We start from the raw sequence: 23,032 nt of genomic DNA on the forward strand, positions 1-23,032 counted from the left end.
GAGTAAATCCACAACATTTACAATTTGAGTAGTACGACGTTTCGCTGGTAATTGCATCCAGCATCATCGGGCGATTTGCCAGAACTAAAATTGTTAAAGTTGTGGATTTACTCTCCAACACACCGGTGGCAAATCCCTTACTAATTGGCTGTCGGGTGGTGGAGGATTACGACACATTTATGTTTACGCGATCTAACCCAACAACCTTTTATAAATAATATTGGTCACGAAAGCCTACGACGTGCTAAACTCACCTCTCAGCTGGTTTCTCTTACAAAGAGAAGGATCGGCCGGAAGGTCTCCATTGCTTCAGGACTCGTGGTTTGTACAAAGACAAAGATCTCCCGTCTAGCCTTAACAGACTTGGGGCAAGTGCTGTTAGCGAGCACCCATGTAGGCCAGAACGACACACGAGGGGGGTGGGTGGACAGCACCACGCCCGGCCGCCTTTGTCTCCCGAGTGGTGATGCTCACACACCGCACCAGATACTCATGTTATGGCGGAGTCGACTGCAGGGAAGCCCAGGACCGGTTCATTAATCGTCACAGGTATTGGCCGTGAACGGGAATCGAATTCGCGTCGCCGGGTTCGTAGCGCAGCGCGCTAACCACTGCACCACCGCTCCCACCTTAATACAGTATCCATATACTGTGGCAACAGAATGCTGGCTTGGAACATGAGCCCGAACGCCTACTCGTGACGTTCGCATTGCAGTGCTGGACAGGCAGCAGCAGCAGCGCAAAGCTCCGCCAATTGCGAATGTTCTTCCGATTTGCGTGCAAGGACAGAGAGAGAGAGAGGGGGACGGAGACACCGGGACACAGGCAAAGATCCCCCGCATAGCCTCCTACATCGGGCTGTCGGGGGCAAGTGCTGTCAGCGAGCACCTCGACCCACCAGGACGCAAAGACAAAAGACGGTGCAGGCGTCGGCACGCTGCACGCGTGTGGATCATCAGCGGACATCACTGGCGCGACAACATCGTTTCTGCAACATCACGCATCGACGCTGGGCGTAGTCAACCTTTAGCTCGCCTCTCACGGGTAAATATCTCGCCTCTGTACGCACAGCGACCCATTGTGCCTGCCTCTCTCGGCCGATGCGTCTTTTTGCCGGCAGCTCGGTTTGCGCACCGCAACATCCACCGCTCTCTGCTCGAGAAGGCGACGTCGCAGATCGACGTCGTTATCGCTCTCGGCAGCAGCCGCATCAATCACCAGCAGACGCAATGTATTCGGCGGCAGTAGCAGCAGCATCAGCACTCGAAGCAGCAGCCGTATCATCATCATCATAAGTGGCAGACTTAATGGCAGTTGTAGGATCATCAACCACATTATAGGCATTCGCAGCACCAGCAGCGGCCATTGTCTATCCACTGCTGGCTGAAGCCTCTTCCACACCGTCGCCAGGCTTGCACGGACCTGCAACGCGTTCACAGGGGATCTACAGCGGGTAGGGAGACAGACATTCATGCACAGATACACTACAATTATATTATTCAGTATAAGTATATATAAGTGGATGTCTCTCCGTGTGTCTAGCAGATAATTAATCCACCGTGAAGAACAGAGGATATTGCATTCTCTACCCCACACACACACATACCACACACACACACCCCATCACACACCCCCCCCCTCACACACACACCGCACACACACACCCCACACAACACACACACCTACACCACACACACCACACACACCACACACACACCTACACCACACACACACCTACACCACACACACACCTACACCACACACACACCTACACCACACACACACCACACCTACACCACACCTACACACCCTACACACCACACCTACACACCACACCTACACACCACACACACACCTACACACCACACACACACCACACACACACCTACACCACACACACACCTACACACCACACACACACCACACACACACCTACACCACACACACACCACACCTACACACCACACCTACACACCACACCTACACACCACACACACACCACACACACCTACACCACACACACCACAAACACCTACACCACACACCTACACCACACACACCTACACACCACACACACCGTCCCCACAATGGCGTGGCCGTGCGTCAACCGGGCTTGCTGTCTGGCTCGCTGCTGGAACCAGTTGGACGTGGACGACATCTCCATCCCTCTCACTCACGCCACATTCGCCGAGGAATCTTTACTGCCACCAGCAAACGAAGCTGCCGCCGCCGCCGCCAATTCTGGCGGTGGCCATCCGGGACCCGGGCATCCACATCCTCATCAGCATCATCATCAGCAGCAAGGGCTGGGGGTGAGCGCTGGTGGCGGTGGTGGGGATGGTGCTGCTGCTGCTGCTGCCCGCGAGGCGCCTGAGAAGCCGTCGAGCCGCGGGGCGTCTCGCTCGGTGACCCGCAGCGACTACAAGGCGTGGAGGGTGCCGCGCGAGCCGAGCTGCAAGCCGCGCCGGGAGTACCTGCCGCCGGAAGACCCCTTCTCGAACGACACTCAGTACAAGGCGGACTTCAGGGTGTGGCCTCTACACAGACGCGAGAAGCCGCAGTGGGGTCATCACCACCACGACCAACTTCAGCAGCAGCAGCAGCAGCTGCTACCCCACCAACAGCACCACGGTCAGCAGCAGCACCAGCAGCAGCAGCAGCAGCAGGACTCTGTGTACACGAGGCTGCTGGGTGAAGACGCCACGGGGCGAGACGGTGGAGGGATGATGGGGCCGGCTGGCGACGGGGAGGGGGAGCCCCTTGTTAAGAAGCACGGCGCGGAGTCGACAGCCCTGCTGGCCATGGCCCGCGAGGTCTGCATCATGCCCGTGCAGGCAACCACCAGGTGCGTCTCTCTGTCTCTCTCCGCGTCTCTCTGGCGGCCAGGCGTGGGGCTGGCCACCCACCCCCTCGTCGTGTGCCGTGCCGGCCTTCGTAGGTGATCGCTGACAGCACTTGCCCCAACAGTCTGTGCAGGCTAAACGGGGGATCTTTGTCTCTGTGTGTGTCTCTCGATTTTCACTCACGGCCAACACCAGTAACGCGTATCTGAACCAGTCCTGAACCTTCCCAAGGTCGACTCAGCCCCAAATGAGTACCTGGCGCGGTGTGTAAACATGCCCACTGATGCGTAGAGAAGTGGAGACCTCTCCAGAGTTTTGCAGCTTAGACAAAATGCTGCTGTGTTGGCTGATAAAAACATCGCACGATCATTTTAATATCGTCCAAAAACCAGCACGCTCTTCAACAACACTGTAACATTAGAATATATATTTTTTATACAGTAATCGATAACGTTTCGGGCAATGGGCCTTCTTCAAAGCATACCCCTAAAACGTCACTGTACAATATATATGACTGAAAGTTTAAATTTTATGTTTTTCACGTAAGGCCGCGTTGTGGACGTGCCAACGTCGCAGCGGCATCACCAGATATAAATAATGTCATCATGTGTCTGACCACGAATAACAATGTGTCTAACACACACATTCAACCGTTCACAAATTCATCTATTCACAAATGTATCCATTCACAATGGGACACATTCGCAAACGTGTATATTCACATGTTCAGTTCCGTACCATTATTTTCACCGGACAATATACGCACCAAATACCGATAGCTTAATGCCTAATTAACATTAAAAAAATCTCCGTGAAACGTGCAGAGCTTAGACCAGCAGGCGGCGCTCTGTGCCCGTGAAGTGCGGCCGGCCGCGTGGGTGTCTCGGCGGGTGTCGGAGTGGCCGCGTGAACGTCGCGTGAACGCGTCGGGTGACGGAGACGGCGGCAGTTGCCCCGATGCTCACAGAGCGGCACCTCCTGTGTCGTCGTCGGTGCAAATCTTTGATTTGGCCCCGTTCATTGCACGGGCGCCGCCGCGAGGCTGCGCTTTGCTGTGACCGACAACGAACGCCTCGGTCACTCAGCCTCTCCTCCTCGTCCCTCTGTCTCTGGCCCATCCATCCCTCTGTCTCTCTGATCCATGCGCTTATTTATGATCCATCCATTGAACCCATCCATTAATTAATCTGTCTATCCCATCTTTCTATGCACCCAAGACATAATCTGTCCTTTTTGTCCGAATAGTAGATCCGACCGCATGTCCCATCCATCCCTTCCGTCTCTACGATCCATCCATCAATCTTTTCCCGTCCGTCTGTCCCTTCAAGGGCGTTTCAGATGTTGTCATGAAAGCCGGACAACCCCTAAACCGATCGCCGTGTTACTTACCGCATGGGGTTACCAGTCGCACCGCTTAGATCCGGTGTGCTTCTTGGGTGGAATTGCCAATTACATACTGTGTGTATATTTTAATTACGACGGTGTTCATGATTTGTGTTCATGCTGCACGCTACGGCAATTAGCGCAGATGCGTTCGAGCCGTGCTGCTGCTCTACTCCGGATCAGGGCTGTTAAACCCGGGTTTTTTGCATTCCCAGCAACTGCATTGCAAAAAGGTCAAAACCGGTTCACCAGTGCCCTGCACAAATCGAAGTGTGTCTCGAGCAATACACATAACAGATTCACCTTTTGAACTGAAAAACCTTGCAATCCGGCGTGGAAGAGTAGACCAATTACCCCTCCAGAGCTCCCTTTAGAGGAGCCCTGCTGCCCGGCAGTGACGCGAGCGCGCCGTTGCAGGCCGCGCCTTTACACTCGAACTGAGAACGCGTGGTGATGAGCCACGCCACGTGGACGATTTCGCCGCGAATTCGTGACACAAATTCCACTCGAATCGATTGATTCCCCCCCCCCCCCCCCGTTCCTGTTCCGGACTTTTTTTTCCCAGACCTGGTAACTGCTTCTGAAAACGGTTACCGGTTTTTTTTTGACCGGTTATCGTCAAACGACCTGAAGCGGGCCAGAGCAAACGTCCCTCTGTTACAGTGCTGAACAGTCCGTGATTACCAATCAGCAGGTGCGTGCAGTGTGCTGTGAGGCTCACGAGGCCTGGGGAGAGGCCCTGCGTTCGAGTGCGTGGTGCTCGCTTGGCTCTGGCGCTCGGCAACCGGGCGGCTCCTGAGCCGCGTGCGGCTCTTTAAGGACCTCGCTCCGTGACAGTTATTGATCAAGGTCCCACCACCGCCTCCTGTTCACATGCATTGCATTGCGGCTCTTTAAATATAGAATTTGTTACTGAATTCGAAAGCTAAAAAAATGTGAATCTTCTTGATAGTTCGGTTGCCGACCCCTGGCTGAGCTGGTCGAATGCCCCAGCAAGCGAGAAGCGAAGGAACGGAGGCTCACGTAATGGATTGGCTTGTCAGCTCGTTTTTTTACGTTACGTCTCTATTAATTTTTTCCTCCCAAGTTCATCCCGATTGGGCAATTGGTATCATTTCGTGATGAGAAGAAGAGTCCACGAAGAACTCCCGCAGAGGACTTGCAACCCTCCGTGTCAAGAGACTGACCCACGTAAGCGGCTACCGCAGAACTACCACTGAGATCCCATCAAGCGAACCTCTGATCCTCGCAAACAGGGGGCAGCACTTCCCCTCCCCACCCGGCCACGCGGAGCATTGTCCGTGACGTGACACGCTTTGAGTTGCCGAGGCGCTCAAAGCGCCCTGCGGCCACCTTTGTGCCGCACAGGGAACAGCTCCCACCCGGGGGGTTGCCTGCGCTGATCTGAAACGAACACGTGATAAGGTCGCGCTCATTGCACACAAAGTGCTAGCCACAAATGAACCACAATACCTCGCTGATCTCGTCGAGGAGTATAAACCATCATCACGCGAACTCCGGTCATCTCCACAGCAGCGGCTTTTGGCCGGCAATTAAACAAAGACGGTCACCGCATCGCGCACTTTCAGATACGATTATGCGCCCGTCTGGAACGCTCTTCCTTCCGATACTAGGTCACCACCGGAGTAATGCACCTTTAAATGATCTAGATTTTAAAAAAAATTTAGAGCTGCTTTTCGCGTTTAGTTTGTCGGTCTTCCCCCGCACCTCTGATTATCACGGTTGACTACGTAGGGTGCGAAAGAAGTCCAACATACGTACTTATATACGTGCGTGAAAGAAGGCCGGCTGTTGGAAGGGCCGAGAGGGGATTCCGCTAACCCGCGTGGTTGCGCACAGGCCGGACGCCCGGCGGCAGGAGACGTCGCCTCGCAGGAAGCGCGTGGCCCCAGCGTCCTCCTCCTCCCCGGAGTCACGTCGCCCGCGAACCCCCACGGCGGCGGCGGCGACCGCGGTGACGGCCCCGCGTCGTGACCTCTCCTCCCGCGCGGGGCCCCCGCCCGCCAGGCACAGCCGCTCGCCGGGGCCGCTCCCCGCCGCCGCCGCCGCCGCCGCCGCGGTGGAGAAGGGGGGGGGCGACGGCGCGGGAGCACCCGGAGGGGGGCGCGGACGGAGGGGATCGTCGAGGCGCGGCCGGAAGGTGAGCGTCGTGACGGCTACGGGCGGTCACGTCACAATCGGAATTATTGCTTAGGCCGGAGGAATCTGATGAGCTATGAAGCTCACTGATGGCCGGTACGGGCGGGTCTGGAAGTTACAACGGCAAACGTGAGGCTGGGTGACCGATGGAATGTAATAAAGGATACTCTTTGGGTCTTTTGGTAAAGTCACGGAGATAGAAAAAGAATAGATCACGACGTTTCGATCGCAACACGATTGCTTGTACTCTTTGGGAAGACCCAAAGAGTATGAATTCCTGCAGTCACGAAAGCTTTAAATCAAGTAATAAAAGATGTTTATATTCACGTGGAGAAACGAATGTAGAAAGGAAGCTCCGTGAGTTAACTGCAGGCAATAGGAGAGATAATCGGTAGACATAACGGTGGCGTTGATTGAGATCTCCTCAACACGTGGGTTGCTCACAATGGCCGTGTGGGAGGCGCCGTGCCAGGGCTGATGAGATGCCACGCGGGAGTCGCTTTCTTTCAGGAGCTCATTTTGGCCGTGTCAGAGACACAGCGGTTAAGCCATAGTGCTGGCTGTCATAGCAATTTGAAACGTCGATAGCTGCCTCAGAGCCACCACGCTCATTTAATTGTGGAGAAGCTTCGCCTTTGTGGTCGCGAGGTCAAGGCGTTGACGCTGCCGCACCTCGCCGCAAGACGATCGCCGCCCTGGCATGACGGGCGGTACCGGCGTTGGCCGAGCGGACGGTCGAGGTTGGGTGTCGCTTGAGGGTCGAGGCCGCGCGAGGCAGCTTTGGCATCGATCGAACCGACCTCGGGCAACGTCGCCCGGCTCGGATGGTGCGTGAGCGGGGGGGGGGGGGGGGGGGGGCTGCGCTCTCTCCCCGCGTCCAGCTTGGAGAGGTCGGTCGCGTGGCTCGCGAGTTGACTGGCGATGGTGAGCACCACGTTTTCCTCCCTCTGCACTCCCCCCCCCCCTTCCCCACCCTGAGCAGAGTGGATCCCAGGAGAACGACGCCGCGGGGCCGGCGACCGGGGGGACGGCCACGACGAGGGCTGGCAGCGAGAGCCCCCGACCCGTCCGCCGCCCGCCCCGCGCGGCGGGCCCCGGGTTCGAGTCCGGGTTGGGCTCCGGATCGGGGAGTGGGCCGGGTCCGGGCGAGGCGGCGGCGGCGGCCCCGCGCCGAGCGATCGAGATTCCGTGCGGGCGGCCGGTGGCACGAGGAGGGGCCGTCGCCGCCAAGAGCGTCACCTTTGGGGAGAGGGCGGCCGAGGAGGAAGCGGCGGAGAGGGGGGCGCGGGGGGCCGGGACGAGCGAGCGGCGGCAGAAGCAGAATGATGGGGAGGCGCCCACGCGGGAGACGGACACCGGGGCGACGACCGGCGTGGCGGGGCCAGGGTCTGGACCCGGTGATTTGCCAGGGGGGGCGGCGGTGGGTGGAGCGGCCAACGCGGCTGGAGCGGGGTCTGGGCAAGGCAGTGCGGCGGGCGGTCGAGGTGTGAGTGGAGTAGGGGGCGTGGCAGTTGGAGGGCCCGGGCAAAGTCCCCTAACCGGCGGTGCCGCATCAGGCGGAGTGGGGGGCATGTCTGGGAGCGGAGTGGGGGGCATGTCTGGGAGCAGAGTGGGGGGCATGTCTGGGAGCGGAGTGGGGGGCATGTCTGGGAGCGGAGTGGGGGGCATGTCTGGGAGCGGAGTGGGAGGCATGTCTGGGAGCGGAGTGGGGGGCATGTCTGGGAGCGGAGTGGGGGGCATGTCGGGGTCTGTGCAATGTCCCGTCACCACCGGTACGGCGGTGAGTGGACCAGGGGGCTTGGCTGGCGGTGGAGGTGGTTGCTTGATGGGGAGCATGATCGGTGCCGGGGCAGGGGGAATTCTGGAGGGCAAGGCCGGTGGGTTCATCGGGGTCACGGCAGGGCCTGGAGTCACCGGCGTTTGCGATGAGGCTGCAGTGGTTTTGACGAAGTTGAACGGAGCGGATTTCTTAGGTGTAGGGGATGAGAAGGGAGACATTAACCAGGCAGAGCCCAAGAAGGCAGGGTAGCGCTGCAGGGACGCAGTAACGTGCGTACACAGTTGTCATTTGATAGAATCGTAATACGGTAATGATTGCTTGCTTTGCCCATGAATGTTTCCTTCTCTGAGTCTCAAGACTTGTGTTCATGAGGGTCCTGCTTGGGATGTATAACCAAGCTCTTCTTATATTAACGCTTTCCAACGAATGGTTGAAAACCTTAATGCACAGCTCCGTCTGTTCATCTGTAGTGGGGGGGGGGGGGGGGGGGGTCGATAACTCCCATAAAGAAGATCCAATAGAAGCGTAGAGTCGCGTTGCTACGAGGGATTTACCTTCTGGGCAACTTTATCGTAGGGTTTCCCCGAAACGTGGCAATAAAAACACAAAAGACCAGCACTAAACGTAGAATAAGCTTGAAATCAAGATAGAATAAGCCCTCCGGCCTAGGCGATGACGTCACAGGGCACGCTCCTGGCTGGGCCTCGTTCTGGCGGCCCGGAAGTGACGACGGTCCCGCCAACTGAAACGCTCTTGAGCGTTTCAGTTGGCGGGCGTTCCAGAACCCGTGCGTGCCGCGGGAGTTTTATTTTATTTTCTTCTTCAAATAAGTGACAGGGGAATGCTCATTTGTACGAAGTGTGAACTTACTTGCTGCACTGCCTCGCGTAGGCATCTCGATGCCGCCACGGAGGTGGGTGGCTCTCCACACATGACGATGATGCCTCCGTCCGTAATGATCTGGGCGTCTAAATTGACGAGTCCGTCAATTTAGACGCGGCTAATTGCCGAGGAACGCTGCCGCAGTGGGGTCACGGTGAGTGATGTTCTGGCCTTGCAATCCAGACGTCGCTGGTTCGATTCGACCTCCGGGAGCGGCAATCCACCCGGCAGCACGATGAGTTCACCACAGCTGATCGGCAGGCTACGTGTGGTGGGGTAAGGTGTTGGTAGTCCCACCCCGTCCAAGACGTCTGGTCAGCGTGACAGAGTAGGCAAACATACCTTCCGTGAGCAGGCAATTGCAGGCCTGCTGGTGCTGAGCCTCTTTTGCCCTAAATTTTCTCAAAGGTCAACGAACCAGATCGGCCTTCACGGGAAATGTGGGCGCAGTGAGAGTGCCTGTGGGCCGCCTCCACATTCACTGGGACTCTTCTGCGTGTGCGCAGACCACTCGTACAAATGCCACGAACGTTGTTTAAACGTCGGGCGATATAAAGTGGTTTGTTCAGTCGTGGCCATCGCACAGCGATCGAGGCGCGCGTTGTTGAAACGCAACCGCCTGTAAAAATCCGGTGCCCATTTGCCAAATGGAACCGTTTATCGATAGCACTTACACACAGCACTTATATAGGTAGATGGCACACGAAGTTTGATTGTGTATTGGACAAGGTCTGGGCTTAACTTTAGCTTTAGACAACAACAACAACAAAGACAAATTGTTGTTGATATGAGTTCTCTGGCCTTAAAGAGTCGCCTCGAGCTTCGCTCGCTTGCTCGCCCATTCCTCGATCGGGGCCGTGAACACGTGTCGCCACTGTGACGTCACGTGTCGTTGATTGGGCAAATGCGGCCACGTGCCCCTCGTGCAACGTTGGCGCGGGCATCGCCGGTGCGTCGAGTGTGTTTGCGTGCGCGAATCATCGTCGTCGTCATCGCCATCGTCATCGTCGTCGTCATCATCATCGCCATCATCGCCGGTGCGTCGAGTGTGTTTGTGTGCGTGAATCATCGTCGTCATCATCGCCATCGTCATCGTCGTCGTCATCATCATCGTCATCATCATCATCGCCATCGTCGTCATCATCATCATCGCCATCATCGCCGCCTTACCTGTAGTCGTCATTACTCGTGTTATTACGCTCGTTAAAAGGGGAATTGGTAATCGATTGAAGTGTCGTTTGTCATTCCGCAAACACGTTACCGCTATCGCTTGTCGATGCAGGCCGATTGCTTCTTATTAGAAGTGGGGATTTGGATTTCTGCTGCTGGCACATTCCGAATTGCTGTCTGCTCCATAGTGGCGCGTGATTGGTGCTATCGCCGATGCCAGACGGTCGCGTCGCTGTTTAGCCGTTCGGCGTGCATGCCCGGCCGGGTGTACAGGGTTCGTAGCGCCACGCGGCACCGTCGACACCTCCAGCGTAGGGATGGCTGTCGCCTGATGAAGCTGGTTGTAATTACTGCCGAAACGTCGTACTCGGATTGTAAATGTTGTGGCTTGGCTCTCCAACACACCGGTTAGTGCTGTACTAGTGACGAACTGGCACGTACTCTTCACGTGACAACCCTTATTGGTTGGCTGTGTCGGGTGGTGGCGGGTTTAACGACACAACATTTATATATTCACGCAATCTAACCCAAACAAACCTCTATTATGGGTGGCCGAATTGTCAGCCGGGTCGAACCGGGTCGACAACCCGCAAAATATTTCTGCACCCGGCACACCGCATCCAGTATACCTCTCGTCGCTGTGGCTACTGCTCACGCGCCGCCTACTCCAATGTAACCGCGACCCGGAGAGGCGGCGTATCGCCATTGTGGGTAGCACTCCCGGCGCTCGAAGCGACACTGAAGCGAAACGTCACCGCCGTCGTCGCCGTCACACGGCACGATCCGCATCACTCACGAAGATTCTGAACGCGCGCCCGCATCTCGCGGATTGCAAGCGGCAGTCGGTGAGCCACGGCGAGAGGGGACGGGCGAGGGGCCTGGAGACGCGTCTCCGGCAGTGAGGCGGCGCCCGGGAGGGCGCGCGTCACACCACCCCAGGGCCGGCGGTAGAGGAGAGTTGACCTCCCACGCAGTGAATGGATTTGTACATTTTGAGCAGGAGGCGCCTGGCTACCCGATTGTGACGCGGGATACGTGGGGGAGGGTAGAGTTGAGATCAAAACGACGCAACCACCACCACCATCATCGTGATTATCATTATTCCCAGCGAGTTCTCAAGCGTTCAAGTTGCCATTCATACAAGACACGCATTACATTGTTAAAACTACACAACGATTGGGGTTAGATATTGTAGCCACTAGTTTTAATTTATGTCTGAGTCAACCTAGGCGTGGGGGGGGGCACAGGCTACATTTGCAGTTGTTGATGGTCAGAAAAAGGAATCAGACCTGGGTATCAGCGGTCGAGGCGCAGTGCAGTATTACCACAGTAATAATAATGCCAATTATCCAGAAAAGCCTCAATTGAGTCTCAAGACTCTTTATCCAGGAGGGTCTTACTGTGGGATGTTTGGCCAACGCCATGAATGATGAGCATGCTTGGCTTCCTCGCTTTGGGGAGGAGAGCGGAGCAACTGGAGACAAACCAGCACCTGGCCCGCACACAGCCCCTCGCCCACAACACCTCGCCCACAACACCTCGCCCACAACACCTGGCAAGCCTTCGTGGTCATCCACGCGAGCACGAGGTCGGGCCTCACCAACGGTGATTCAGTCCCCATCCTTTTATTCGGCTACTGATCTGATACACACGTACGCACGTACGATGACTTCCATGCGTACAATCCAATGCGACTCCGTGCCGGGTTATTGCAAAGCGTTCCCTTGCCGGTGCGGTGCACGTGTCATCGGTACACGTGTCATCGCAAAGCTCAATTCGTCGAGATTAATCAACGGAGTGACGCATTCCTTACGTGCCCCTACTCCCAGTGGCCGCCGTTCACTTGCCACGTTACCAGCGAACCGGGCACTCGTTTAAGGCTGAGTTAACCTAGTGGATGCGCAAGCCTTGGTCCGCATTCCGACTGGTACTGTGCGTCATCACCAGGAATGGAGCCCCCCACCCCGGCTTCATGGCGCCGTGTGAACCACGACACACAGACACGTGGTCGAAATGGTTGGTAAACGATTTGCTCAACAAAAGGTGACGTGACCCAACTTTGGGCTTATTTTGAAGCCTTGCATTGCATATTTTCTTATTTATTCTCTCCGTGTGTGTGATATACTACCATGATATACAACAGTCTGTGAGTATAGATGAATGCATGTCTTGTCAAAGTAAAATTGCTCTCATCATTCAAAGGGAATTCGGAGCAGCTTGATCCTCAACATTGGGCGGTATTCATTTCTCCCGGTAGTCCCGAGCCAGCATTGTAAATGCCACATTCTTGTGACGGGGACCAGTATATCCACCCTCATTAGGTGTATTGTAGTTAGAGATGTGTGTCAATTCTGGGAGAGAAAGACAGCAACAGCGACGGCATCGGTCTGCGGATTCACCACTCCGTCTTCTTTGGCAGCCGTGAATCAAACGGACGTGGCTCGCCGTTGAACTCGGTGGCCGAGACTCGAGGTCATCGACTCGATGCGGATCGCAGAGCTGTGCACCAGGAGGCCGTTTTCAACCTCGGTACGAGGGGCGAAGGGACATTTACCGTGGGGCCTGCCTGGAAACGTTGGAACTATTCGCAAACGGCGAGCGGTGCGCTTAGAAGCAAGTTCGAGTTGATGCTGTGCGACCAGGAGCTGAGAAGTCAGGGGGCCAGGAGGGAGTCGCGTTCGCAAGGGCGACTCGGGGTGTTCTTCTTGCCAGTCGGGGCTCACGATCGCCGCTGTGTCCGCGCACGCGATCCCACTCGAGCGGTGGAAATTTCGAATTTGCGAATTACGTCACGGGATGTTTAACGTCCCCTGTGTGAAGCAGGCGCGCGTGGAATTGTGGGGGTGAACGCACACCGCAGGAATACGTAAGAGGAAGGGGTCACACAATTGCACGGCAACAGATTAGCACCGTAGTGCAATAAAAATATTTTTTGTGGTCATTCACTAGATTGAGGAACAGGTGGGGAAACGTCGTTGAGAAGTCTCGCTGAGCGGCGAATCAAATTCAAGGGAAATCTGGAGACACCTCACAGGTGCGTCGGTGCGGCGCCCAGATCAGACCCCGTGGCGTCTGCGCTTCTCCCCCCAGCCGGAGGGTCGTCACGGGGCCAGGAGCTCGTGGTGGTGAAGCGACTCGAGCAGAGCGCGCCAGCGAGTGGCAGTGTGGGGGTTAAAGCCCTGGGACTGCGCTGATGGTACAACACTGATCGATCGATAATGGTACAGTACTTATCAATCGAGCGATGATATAGTAGTGGTCGATCGATGAACCAAGTGCACTGCACATGAAGGGACCCCCGTAGAGGAATAACGCAGCTTCGTGCAGGTCACTCACTGCTCTCCGTATAGGACCACGGACTCTTCCTTTAGCCCTCGTAAGTCCTAAACGCTTGCAGTCTTCTGCCCATAAAATCAGGGCACCCAATGGCATCGGGTTAAGAGGCAGCGGCTTGCTGATGAGACTAATTTATGACTATGCTCTCTGTAATATTATCAACGTCGTCATTACGAATATTAAACTGGAGAGTGTCAAGAGCTAACGCCTGCATTTGAGACTCCGCACCTCCTGAAATATAAATAAATGTCGGTAACCTACTTGCTGTGCTGTATCTCTGCCCCAGCTGCCCAGTCGGTTCCGTGTCGATGTGTGCGTGGCCTCCTGTGTCGCAATTCTGTCTCACCTGTGGCTGCCAGTGGCGTGCAATAAAAACGGTCTGTGCTCCGTTGAATGTGCCGAGCGTGGTGATCAATTCTTACCATGGGATGGGGCGAATTAGTCTATCAATGTCTTCATCGATGTCATTAACAAAATCATCATCATCATCAACACTATCATCACCATTGTAACCAACATCGTCATTGAAGCTGCCGCTACCATAACCACCATCAATACGAGCACCACTGCCGTCTGGGTTTGACCCGGAACGGACGTGGATGTGGCGTCTGTGTTCCGCTGGCAGCGGCATTGATTTGTACCGAGGTCTGGTGCCCGCGTTGCTGTGTTGAGCTTCATTCCGGCAAACTGCACACAGTCGATGCTCGAGCCCGCGCTGACGGAGCGATGCGTCCGGGTTGGGTCTGCAGTGGGGACTGTGGGGTTGGTGGCTTCGCTGCTACGAGGAGAGCAGCAGCCCAGAGCACATTCAGTCGGTCTCCGATCACACTCCGGGAGTGACCCAATGTGTTCTCTTTTGGCCATGACCTTACGAACTATTAAACTACGTGCTGCATGTAGGTCTTCAATGAGGCTTGCCGCAATACGATCCTTCTCACGAAGCGACAGTAAGAAAATATTTGCGAAGTGACGGTGCTGCTCATCCGGTCTACGATTTACAAAAGCGAGGTGCAATGTCGTGGAGCTCCGCTTCAAAATCACACAATGGACAGGTACGTGGCATGCTGATGAGAAGCCACCGTTGAACCCCAGCGGGGTTCCCACGCGCGCTGCAATCATCGCCGTGCGTCAGCAAGAAGAAGCATGTAAATCACAAGCCAAAAAAACCACCACACAAAATGTGGGTTCATGTCGAGCGATGCGTCGCCGTTGGGGACTTTAGGAGCGACGTAATCAACAGAAACAAAAAACCCGACATTTATTTTTATAAATTTGCACGCCAAGAGAATGTGTACTTCCCCCATAACGCGTAAAACTGAGTGTAAACGTGTTCACTCGGAGGACATTAATCCCGCATATTCCTCAATCCACCAACGGACCGTGGCCGGGAATCGAACGCGGGTGGCAACCACTGGGCCACGGCTCCACCCCCCCCGATGGAAATTGAGAGTCAGCAAATGAAACAATAAATAATTGTTACATTGTGCCAGCGTTACCAATGTGAGCTCAACGAATTGACTACAGGACGTGTCTCTCGTAGCGTGAATGATACGTGAACTCAATGTCCCGTTGTATCGCCGCGTTGAGCGCCCAGGATAAAGTTGATTATACTGCCCAAGAGAACAAATCTCTCACTGCTCAAATATCAAATATGTAATGAGACAGTTGCTGATCTTTATTGGTGGCCCTGCGTCACGGGCGGAAATTCCACATTCCCATGGCGGTGGTGGGGGGGGGGAGGCAGTCTCTACGTTCGGCAATCACTTTTGAGAAGTGAATAACTCTTGATGATGATGATGATGATACTACTAAAGTAACACTAGAAAGACAGGGCGTATGGAATTCATGTGAATCACCCAGAATCCGCCCGATGGCTCCAGATCCTGGGACACTAAAGCGAGATTGACTTTGGAGTCTACATGAGCGCGCGATCATCCTGCATAGCGGGTTGCTGTGGGGGCTGTGGGGGGCTGTGTGGAGGTCATCGCCGGGGATGATTGTACAACAGCACTCCGATGCTGCTGCCACCCTCTTTTCTCTCCGCCTTGACCACCCCACACTGACCAGCGCGGTGAGGTCCTGCACGCATCATCGTCCGTCAAACAATCCGCTCGGCCGCATTGGCGCGGGGAGGGCCTCGTACAGCAGTGATCCACAGCGAGGGCGAAGTCGCGGCACCGCGTGGCGGCTCCGCTGAGGGCGCACGGCTTACGAGAATCAGTGGCGAGGTGGGGACCTGTTCAGCAGCGTGACGCCACCGCCGCCGCCGCCACACAATCTGTATCCACCAGCCCGCAGCAGGTGGTCGAACCCAAGCCCTCCAGCACAGCCAAGCCACGAGAAACTCCCGGCTGGTCCAAATGTTTTGTGACCCCCCCCACATTAATTTACCTCGAACATTTATATTTTTATTTCCTTTACATATTGATTTTATTTATTTATAAAACTTTTGCTTTATTTATAAAACTTGGGAACAGCAGCTGCTTTAGGGTCGTTGCTGGCTGCGATGTGTGCGGCCAGGAGATGTAAGTACATCGATGGATTTCTTGAATCTATCTGTGCGGAGATTTGAGTGTCACCCCCTGCGTTGCGTGGAGGGCTTTCTCCGGGCTCTCTGGTTTCCTCGCGCAAGAAGCCAAACTCCCAGCGATGAAACTTGCTTCGAAATGTAGTAGCACCCTCCTGAAAGAGAGTGTTGACACTCAGTAAGGTTTCCCATGGTAAAACACATTTTTATTGGCATTATTATAATTAATAGTCATACCTGTCAACCCGTACGGTTTACCCGTATTCTTGTCTGTTTGTGTGTCTCCCTTGTGATGGGACTGCAGGATGAACGCTGGATTTATAAGGGCACGGGGTGACCAATAAGGTCTGAGTTGGTCTGTAATAAAGTAGGCACTGATAAGTGTGTTGACAGGTTTGTTAATATCAATAGATGTACTCTCCATTTACACACACACACATGTTGTGATTATTATAATCATCATTATTACAGGTATGAATAGTGCACGTGGCACATCACGGCAATATCACTGTTATGCGTTCAATTGGAATTCCTTTTTAGTTATGTGTCCATCAATGTTTGCATGGCGGAAGGCCTCCTCACGCTGGTGTGATGAGGAATGTTTGACCATACTTCACCACGCCGGTCAGTGCGGGTTGGTTAACGCCTTGCTTCAAGGCCCGCTGGCGCGAACGGGGTGGGCGCGTGTAAAACGTTATCTATTTCCCTGAAATACAAAAAAGCCACAATAAACAATGTAAAAGTCTACCAACTGCCCGCTATAAATAATTGACTTTTATTTTGTAATTTCAAATCGATTGTATTTCCACATATTCCGTGGAGTCAATTTCAATAATTCCCCACATGGGGACGGGCTGGTGGGTGTACGATGACAGGGTGGAGCTCTTGTCAGCTTGATTACATTTCGTGAAGTTTATTTCGTGAAGTTTATTTCGTGAAGTTTATTTCGTGAAGTTTATTTCGTGAAGTTTATTTGATTTGCTACATGGGATGATGGTTCCGTGTTTCGCGAGTTCCCCGCCTATTTTGCACGGGGGATCCATGGTGCTGCGCCAGATTGGCAAGGCCACTAAATTATCAAGGCCACTAAATGATCAAGGTCACTAAATGATCAAGGCCACTAAATTATCAAGGTCACTAACTTGGGAGAGTCGGTGAGGCTTTCCTGGGTTAGCACACAGAGTACAAACATTGGTCGACGAAAGGAGAATAGCAGCCAAATGTCTCCTTCATATGTCCGCCTCTATTTCATATATTTTAAAGGATCTACATACAGCCGATCATAGATGAAATTCTCCATCCGGGCTGCTTCCAAAATGACCTGACGGTCTCGGGTCGATCCAGCAAAACCGCTCCAAAGGATGTCACCAGTCCGGCCATCGTGACACACTCGTGGTCGTGTTGGCACAAGGAGCCGAGCAGTTCGTGCCAAGGTTCCTACACCATCCCGTGATGTCTTCGAGATTGGGAGTGGTACGGACGGTAGAGCAAATACGGTAACTTGTAACCACAGGTTATTTATTTAGTCTTATTTGTATGTTCATTTACACCAATTTCACGAAGTAACATATATTTTTAAAATGTATACAATGTCGAGTATGTTGTTTTAAATGGTGACGATGTGGCGATTATCCGGCGTTTGTGAAAATCCGGCGCACCCTTCCCATCCGAAGCCGCCGGATAATCGATTATCTACTGTACAGCATATAATCGATTATCTAATGTACTGTATGTAATCGATTCTCCACTGCATTGTATATAATCGAGTCTCCAATGTACTGTATATAATCTATTATCTACTGTACTGTATATAATCGATGACATACTGTAGTATATATATAATCAAAACTGTACGGTATGGAATCGATTCTATTGTATTGTACATCATATATGACACACTATATTGTATGCAATCGACTATCTACTGTACTCTATATAATCTATTATCTACTGTAAGTTTATTTTTTTCCGTTTAAAATCCTAGCTAGCCGGCAAATGTGCCCCTAACACTCAAACTCTTTCCTGTCCACGCTCACCCTCACACACTTTGACACTCACCCCCACACACAATCGTAAGCACACCCACACACCCCTCCCACGCACACCCTCTCTCACACACCCTCTCTCACACACACGTGCAACCTCACACACATCTCACACACACACACCTCACACGCGCCTTCACACGTACACACTATCGCAAACACACGCACACCCTCTCTCTCTCACACACACACACACACCTCACACGCACACAATATCGCACATACACACCTCACACACACCCTCACACACACACCTCTACACGCACCCTCACACACACACCTCTACACACACCCTCACACACACACCTCACACGCACCTTCACACGCACACACTATCGCACACACACACCTCACACGCACCCTCACACACACACCTCACACGCACCCTCACACACACACCTCACACGCACCCTCACACGCACACACTATCGCACACACACACACACACCTCACACGCGCCCTCACACGCACACACTATCGCACACACACACCTCACACGCACCCTCACACACACACCTCACACGCACCTTCACACGCACACACTATCGCACACACACACCTCACACGCACCCTCACACACACACCTCACACGCGCCCTCACACGCACACACTATCGCACACACACACCTCACACGCACCTTCACACACACACCTCACACGTGCCCCTTCACACGCCCTCACACGCACACACTATCGCACACACACACCTCACACACACCTTCACACACACACCTCACACGTGCCCCTTCACACGCCCTCACACGCACACACTATCGCACACACACACCTCACACGCACCTTCACACACACACCTCACACGTGCCCCTTCACACGCCCTCACACGCACACACTATCGCACACACACACCTCACACACACCTCACACACACACCTCACACGTGCCCCTTCACGCGCCCTCACACGCACACACTATCTCACACACACACCTCACACACACACCTCACACGTGCCCCTTCACACGCCCTCACACGCACACACTATCGCACACGCTGCACTTTCTCTCTGCGGAAACGTCGTGCGGGGAAATTGTTCTGAGAAGAAGTCCCCGAGGCGGCAGGGGGCCGTTACGTCCCCGCACATTCATCACGATGCCGGTAAGTGCGCGAGCGCGTGCGTGTGTGCGCGTGTGTGCGTGTGTGTGTGCGTGTGTGTGTACGTGTATGTGTGTACGTGTGTGTGTACGTGTGTGCACGTGTGTGTGCCTGTGTACGCGTGTGTGTACCTGTGCGCGCGTGTGTGTGCGCGTAGGTGTGTGTGCGTGTGTGTGTGCGCGTAGGTGTGTGTGCGCGAGTGTGCGCGCGTATGTGTGCACGTGTGTGTGCATGTGTCTGTGCGTGTGTGTGCGTGTGTGTGTGCACGTATGTGTGCGTGTGTGTGTGCACGTGTGTGTACGTGTGTGTATGTGTGTGTGGAGTGGTAGTGTAGCGGTTAGCACCCTGCGCTACGAACCCGGCGACCCGGGTTCGATGCCCACTCACGGCTAACACCAGTGGCGATTATCTGAACCGGTCCTGGGCCTCCCCTAGGTCGACTCAGCCTGCAACTAGTACCTGGTGCGGTGTGTAAACATCGCCGCTGGGGAGACAAAGGCGATCGGGGTGGTGCTGACCACCCACCCCCTCGTGTACCGTTCCGCCTTCATAGGTGCTCGCTAACAGCACTTGCCCCTACAGTCTGTTAAGGCTATACGGGGGATCTTTGCCTTGCACGTGTGTGCACGTGTTCGCTCGCTCACAGCACTTGCTCCAAAACCGTTGTCCGGCTATCCCGGGGCATCTTTGTCGTGTGAGCAAATTTGAACGAAGTTCGTGGCGCCTTATTGTCAAGAGATGACGATGATGATGATTCAATTGTCTGTCTGGAGCGTCCTATTGTCAAGAGATGATGATGATGATGATGATTCAATTGTCTGGAGTGTCCTATTGTCAAGAGATGATGATGATGATGATTCAATTGTCTGGAGTGTCCTATTGTCAAGAGATGATGATGATGATAATGATTCAATTGTCTGTCCGCAGCGTCTTATTGTCAAGAGATGATGATGATGATTCAATTGTCTGGAGTGTCTTATTGTCAAGAGATGATGATGATTCAATTGTCTGTCCGCAGCGTCTTATTGTCCGGAGAACGGCCGTAGTTGTTAACACGTTGCACGTCAGGGGGGGGGGTTCACAGTATTCTCATCAAACCGACAAACACATATATAATTAAATAATTGCACATATAATTATATATTGTTGGGTTTTCCTCCCCCGTATATATATAGAGCAGGCGGCGTTATCGGCGAACAGCAGCACCTGTAGCGATGGCTATGCCCATCAAGATTGCACGAGAGATGATGATTATGATTCACTGCTGCTCAGCGGCATGAGAGTAATGTAGGAAACGCGTGGACTGGCGCTTGTCAGTAACCCGACCGCCATCGCCTCAAATCCCTCCGTGCTGATCGGGACGAGTCTGCCGAACACCTGAGTTGGAATCCCACACGCCGCCTGTGCGTGGACGACGTGCGCTCTGTCCGCAAGCGCGTCTCGCGAGGTAGGTGGATCTCAAGTGCGTGCGTTGTCTCTGCGTTCCATGAACGCGTCTTCGCATGCACGCACGTGCCCGTGTTTTGTTATAATTGTACGAGGGCCGTGTTCATGGTCCAAGCCCGTAAAGTGGAGATCTCAGTCGTGTCTCTGCGCACAACCCACACGGTCCACTCGGTGTTGTTGTAGAGTGAAATTTGACGGACGCTGTCTTTCCGACAGCCCTGTTCTTCACCTGAGGACGACTGCTTGCGTTGTGGCCGAAACGTCGTGAGGATTGTATTTTATTATGTTTTATTTTTATTATTTTATTATTTCCCATCTACGTAACTTTACCGAAAGAACCAAGAAGATGAAATTTGAGTGTTCAAGTCCATACGGCGTGCAGCCGTTGCAATACGGCCACGTATTTTTGTGTCTATTTGCGTGTCTCCCGTGTGATGGGACTATACAGGATGAACGTCGAAATGCATAGGGGCGCTGGGTGACAAATACGGTCTGAGTTGGTGTGTAATGGACAATGCTGCTCTTCAGGAGCTGCTGGAGGTTTATGTTTTGCACAAAGTCAGAGTGCGAGTTTTTAACGCACCGCGTTGTTTAAAGTGCCTCGCCTGGAGGTGGAATCGAACCTGCGCCCTCTTGGTTGCAGGTCCACCGTGCCGACCATGACACCACTGTCGCAGCTCCGCCAGTTGCTCAGATTCACATGTTGTGTTTTTCGCGAGATATTTCTGTATGTGCATCAAACCGGTAACCGTTATTTTCTTCCAATACGGTTACCGCTAATACGAAGACACGCTGTAACCTGCCCCTGTGTGATACGTGCGCAGTCTTGTGGGTAGTCGTGCTGGAAGCGACTGATCGCCGCAAGGCGTTATTGCCCCCCGAGAACCGAGTTCAATTCCTGACCCATGACGAACTGCGCCTCGCCATCCACTGCAGAAGGTCTTCCCCCAAGCCTCTGCGATGTAGCCATTCACCGCGAGATATCTGCCTGCGTGCCAGCCGATGCCATCGCTCCATCTCCCCTCGGAACGCGTTCCAGGAGGACGTCCACTGGTTGGCGGCGTTGTGGACCTCGCCGCCTCGGTCACCGCGAGCGTTCAGGGGCTCGATGTCTGCTGCTGGCCACTAGGAGAGGGCCTCAGGGGAGAAAGAGAGTTCGCGTCGTGTCGCTCCTCCTCATCGGCTGAATGAGAGCAGACTGAATGGTCCGTAGCTCTGGTGGCACGGTAGCGATCGCATAGTGGCTCGCTTTAACGCATCTCTGTGGGCCACTTCGTGAGTTGTCTCTCTGTGAGTCTCTCTGTGTTTGTGTGTCTTCATCGAGTTACTATGTGGTCCATAGTTGCACCGGTGTGGCTCGTCGAATGTTTCTCGATGTCTCTCCGTGGCTCTCGATGCGTCTCCGTGTCCCTACGGGTTGACTGCACGCTGCATAGTTGCGGGTCGCATGGCCACGGTCGCGCTCCTGTGACTTGGATCTTGAATTGTCCATTCGCGAAGGAGATGCGGTGCAGCGCCGTCTCCCCGCTGATGTCCCCACCGGTGTCTTTGAGGTGCGATGTCAAAGCCAGGCGGTGCGCAATGTTTGAGTCTCGAACGTTTGGCCGGATGTTATGAAGTTTTCTCTTAGGTTATCGAAATGAGAAACCAGGGCATTGGTGTAAACCCTTTGAGCCATAATAGGTGCTCGCCAATAGCCTAAATATCGCTAAGCGCGTTATCTGCACTAACACGAAGTGTTTCGCTGTACCATGCTGACATGTACAGTGCAACCTCGTGGGGTTTGCGGTTTCTATCCGCACAGGAACACGCTCAACGGCTCGATTCTCCGCGCCGATAGCCCGAATGGACTGTCAAATAGTGTACGTTAACATTGAGTCACAGCTCCGATAAACTATGACGTGCCCGCATCGCAGCCCACGTACACCGTTATATTTGAGCACGCATTTAAAACAAATAAAAAAATATATCTATAAGGAACGAAACGGGAGGATTTCTCCACAAATCTGGCTGTCGCCTGATGAAGCGATTTGTAATTACTGGCGAAACGTCGTGCTCAGATTGTAAATGTTGTGGCTTGGCTCTCCAACACACAACCGGTGTGCTGTACTAGTACACTACACTATACACTACACTATACACTACACACTAGTGCTGTACGAGTGACGAATTGGCACGTTCTATTTACGTGACAACCCTTACTAGTTGGCTGTGTCGGGTGGTGGCGGGTTTAACGACACGTTTATATATTTACGCGATCTCACCCCCAAACAACCCTCTATTATGGTTGAATCCACCTGTTGAGTGTTGTTATCATCATTATCATCATTATTCTTTGTAATACCCACT

At 53.9% G+C, this 23,032-nt stretch overlaps 1 protein-coding gene across 1 annotated transcript; it reads left to right on the forward strand.

Annotated features, from left to right (window-relative positions):
* The first annotated feature begins 1,860 nt into the window (after window positions 1-1,860).
* LOC133353811 (microtubule-associated protein 6-like) lies at window positions 1,861-8,415 on the forward strand. The gene is made up of 3 exons (XM_061570232.1): window positions 1,861-2,845; window positions 6,087-6,387; window positions 7,369-8,415. The coding sequence occupies exons 1-3, from the start codon at window positions 2,088-2,090 to the stop codon at window positions 8,413-8,415; spliced, it is 2,106 nt and encodes a 701-aa protein (XP_061426216.1). The 5' UTR covers window positions 1,861-2,087.
* Window positions 8,416-23,032: the final 14,617 nt, after the last annotated feature.

This window comes from Lethenteron reissneri, chromosome 45, assembly GCF_015708825.2.
Source record: "Lethenteron reissneri isolate LAM-NWPU_2019-01 chromosome 45, ASM1570882v1, whole genome shotgun sequence".
Taxonomy (NCBI): Eukaryota; Metazoa; Chordata; class Hyperoartia; order Petromyzontiformes; family Petromyzontidae; genus Lethenteron; species Lethenteron reissneri.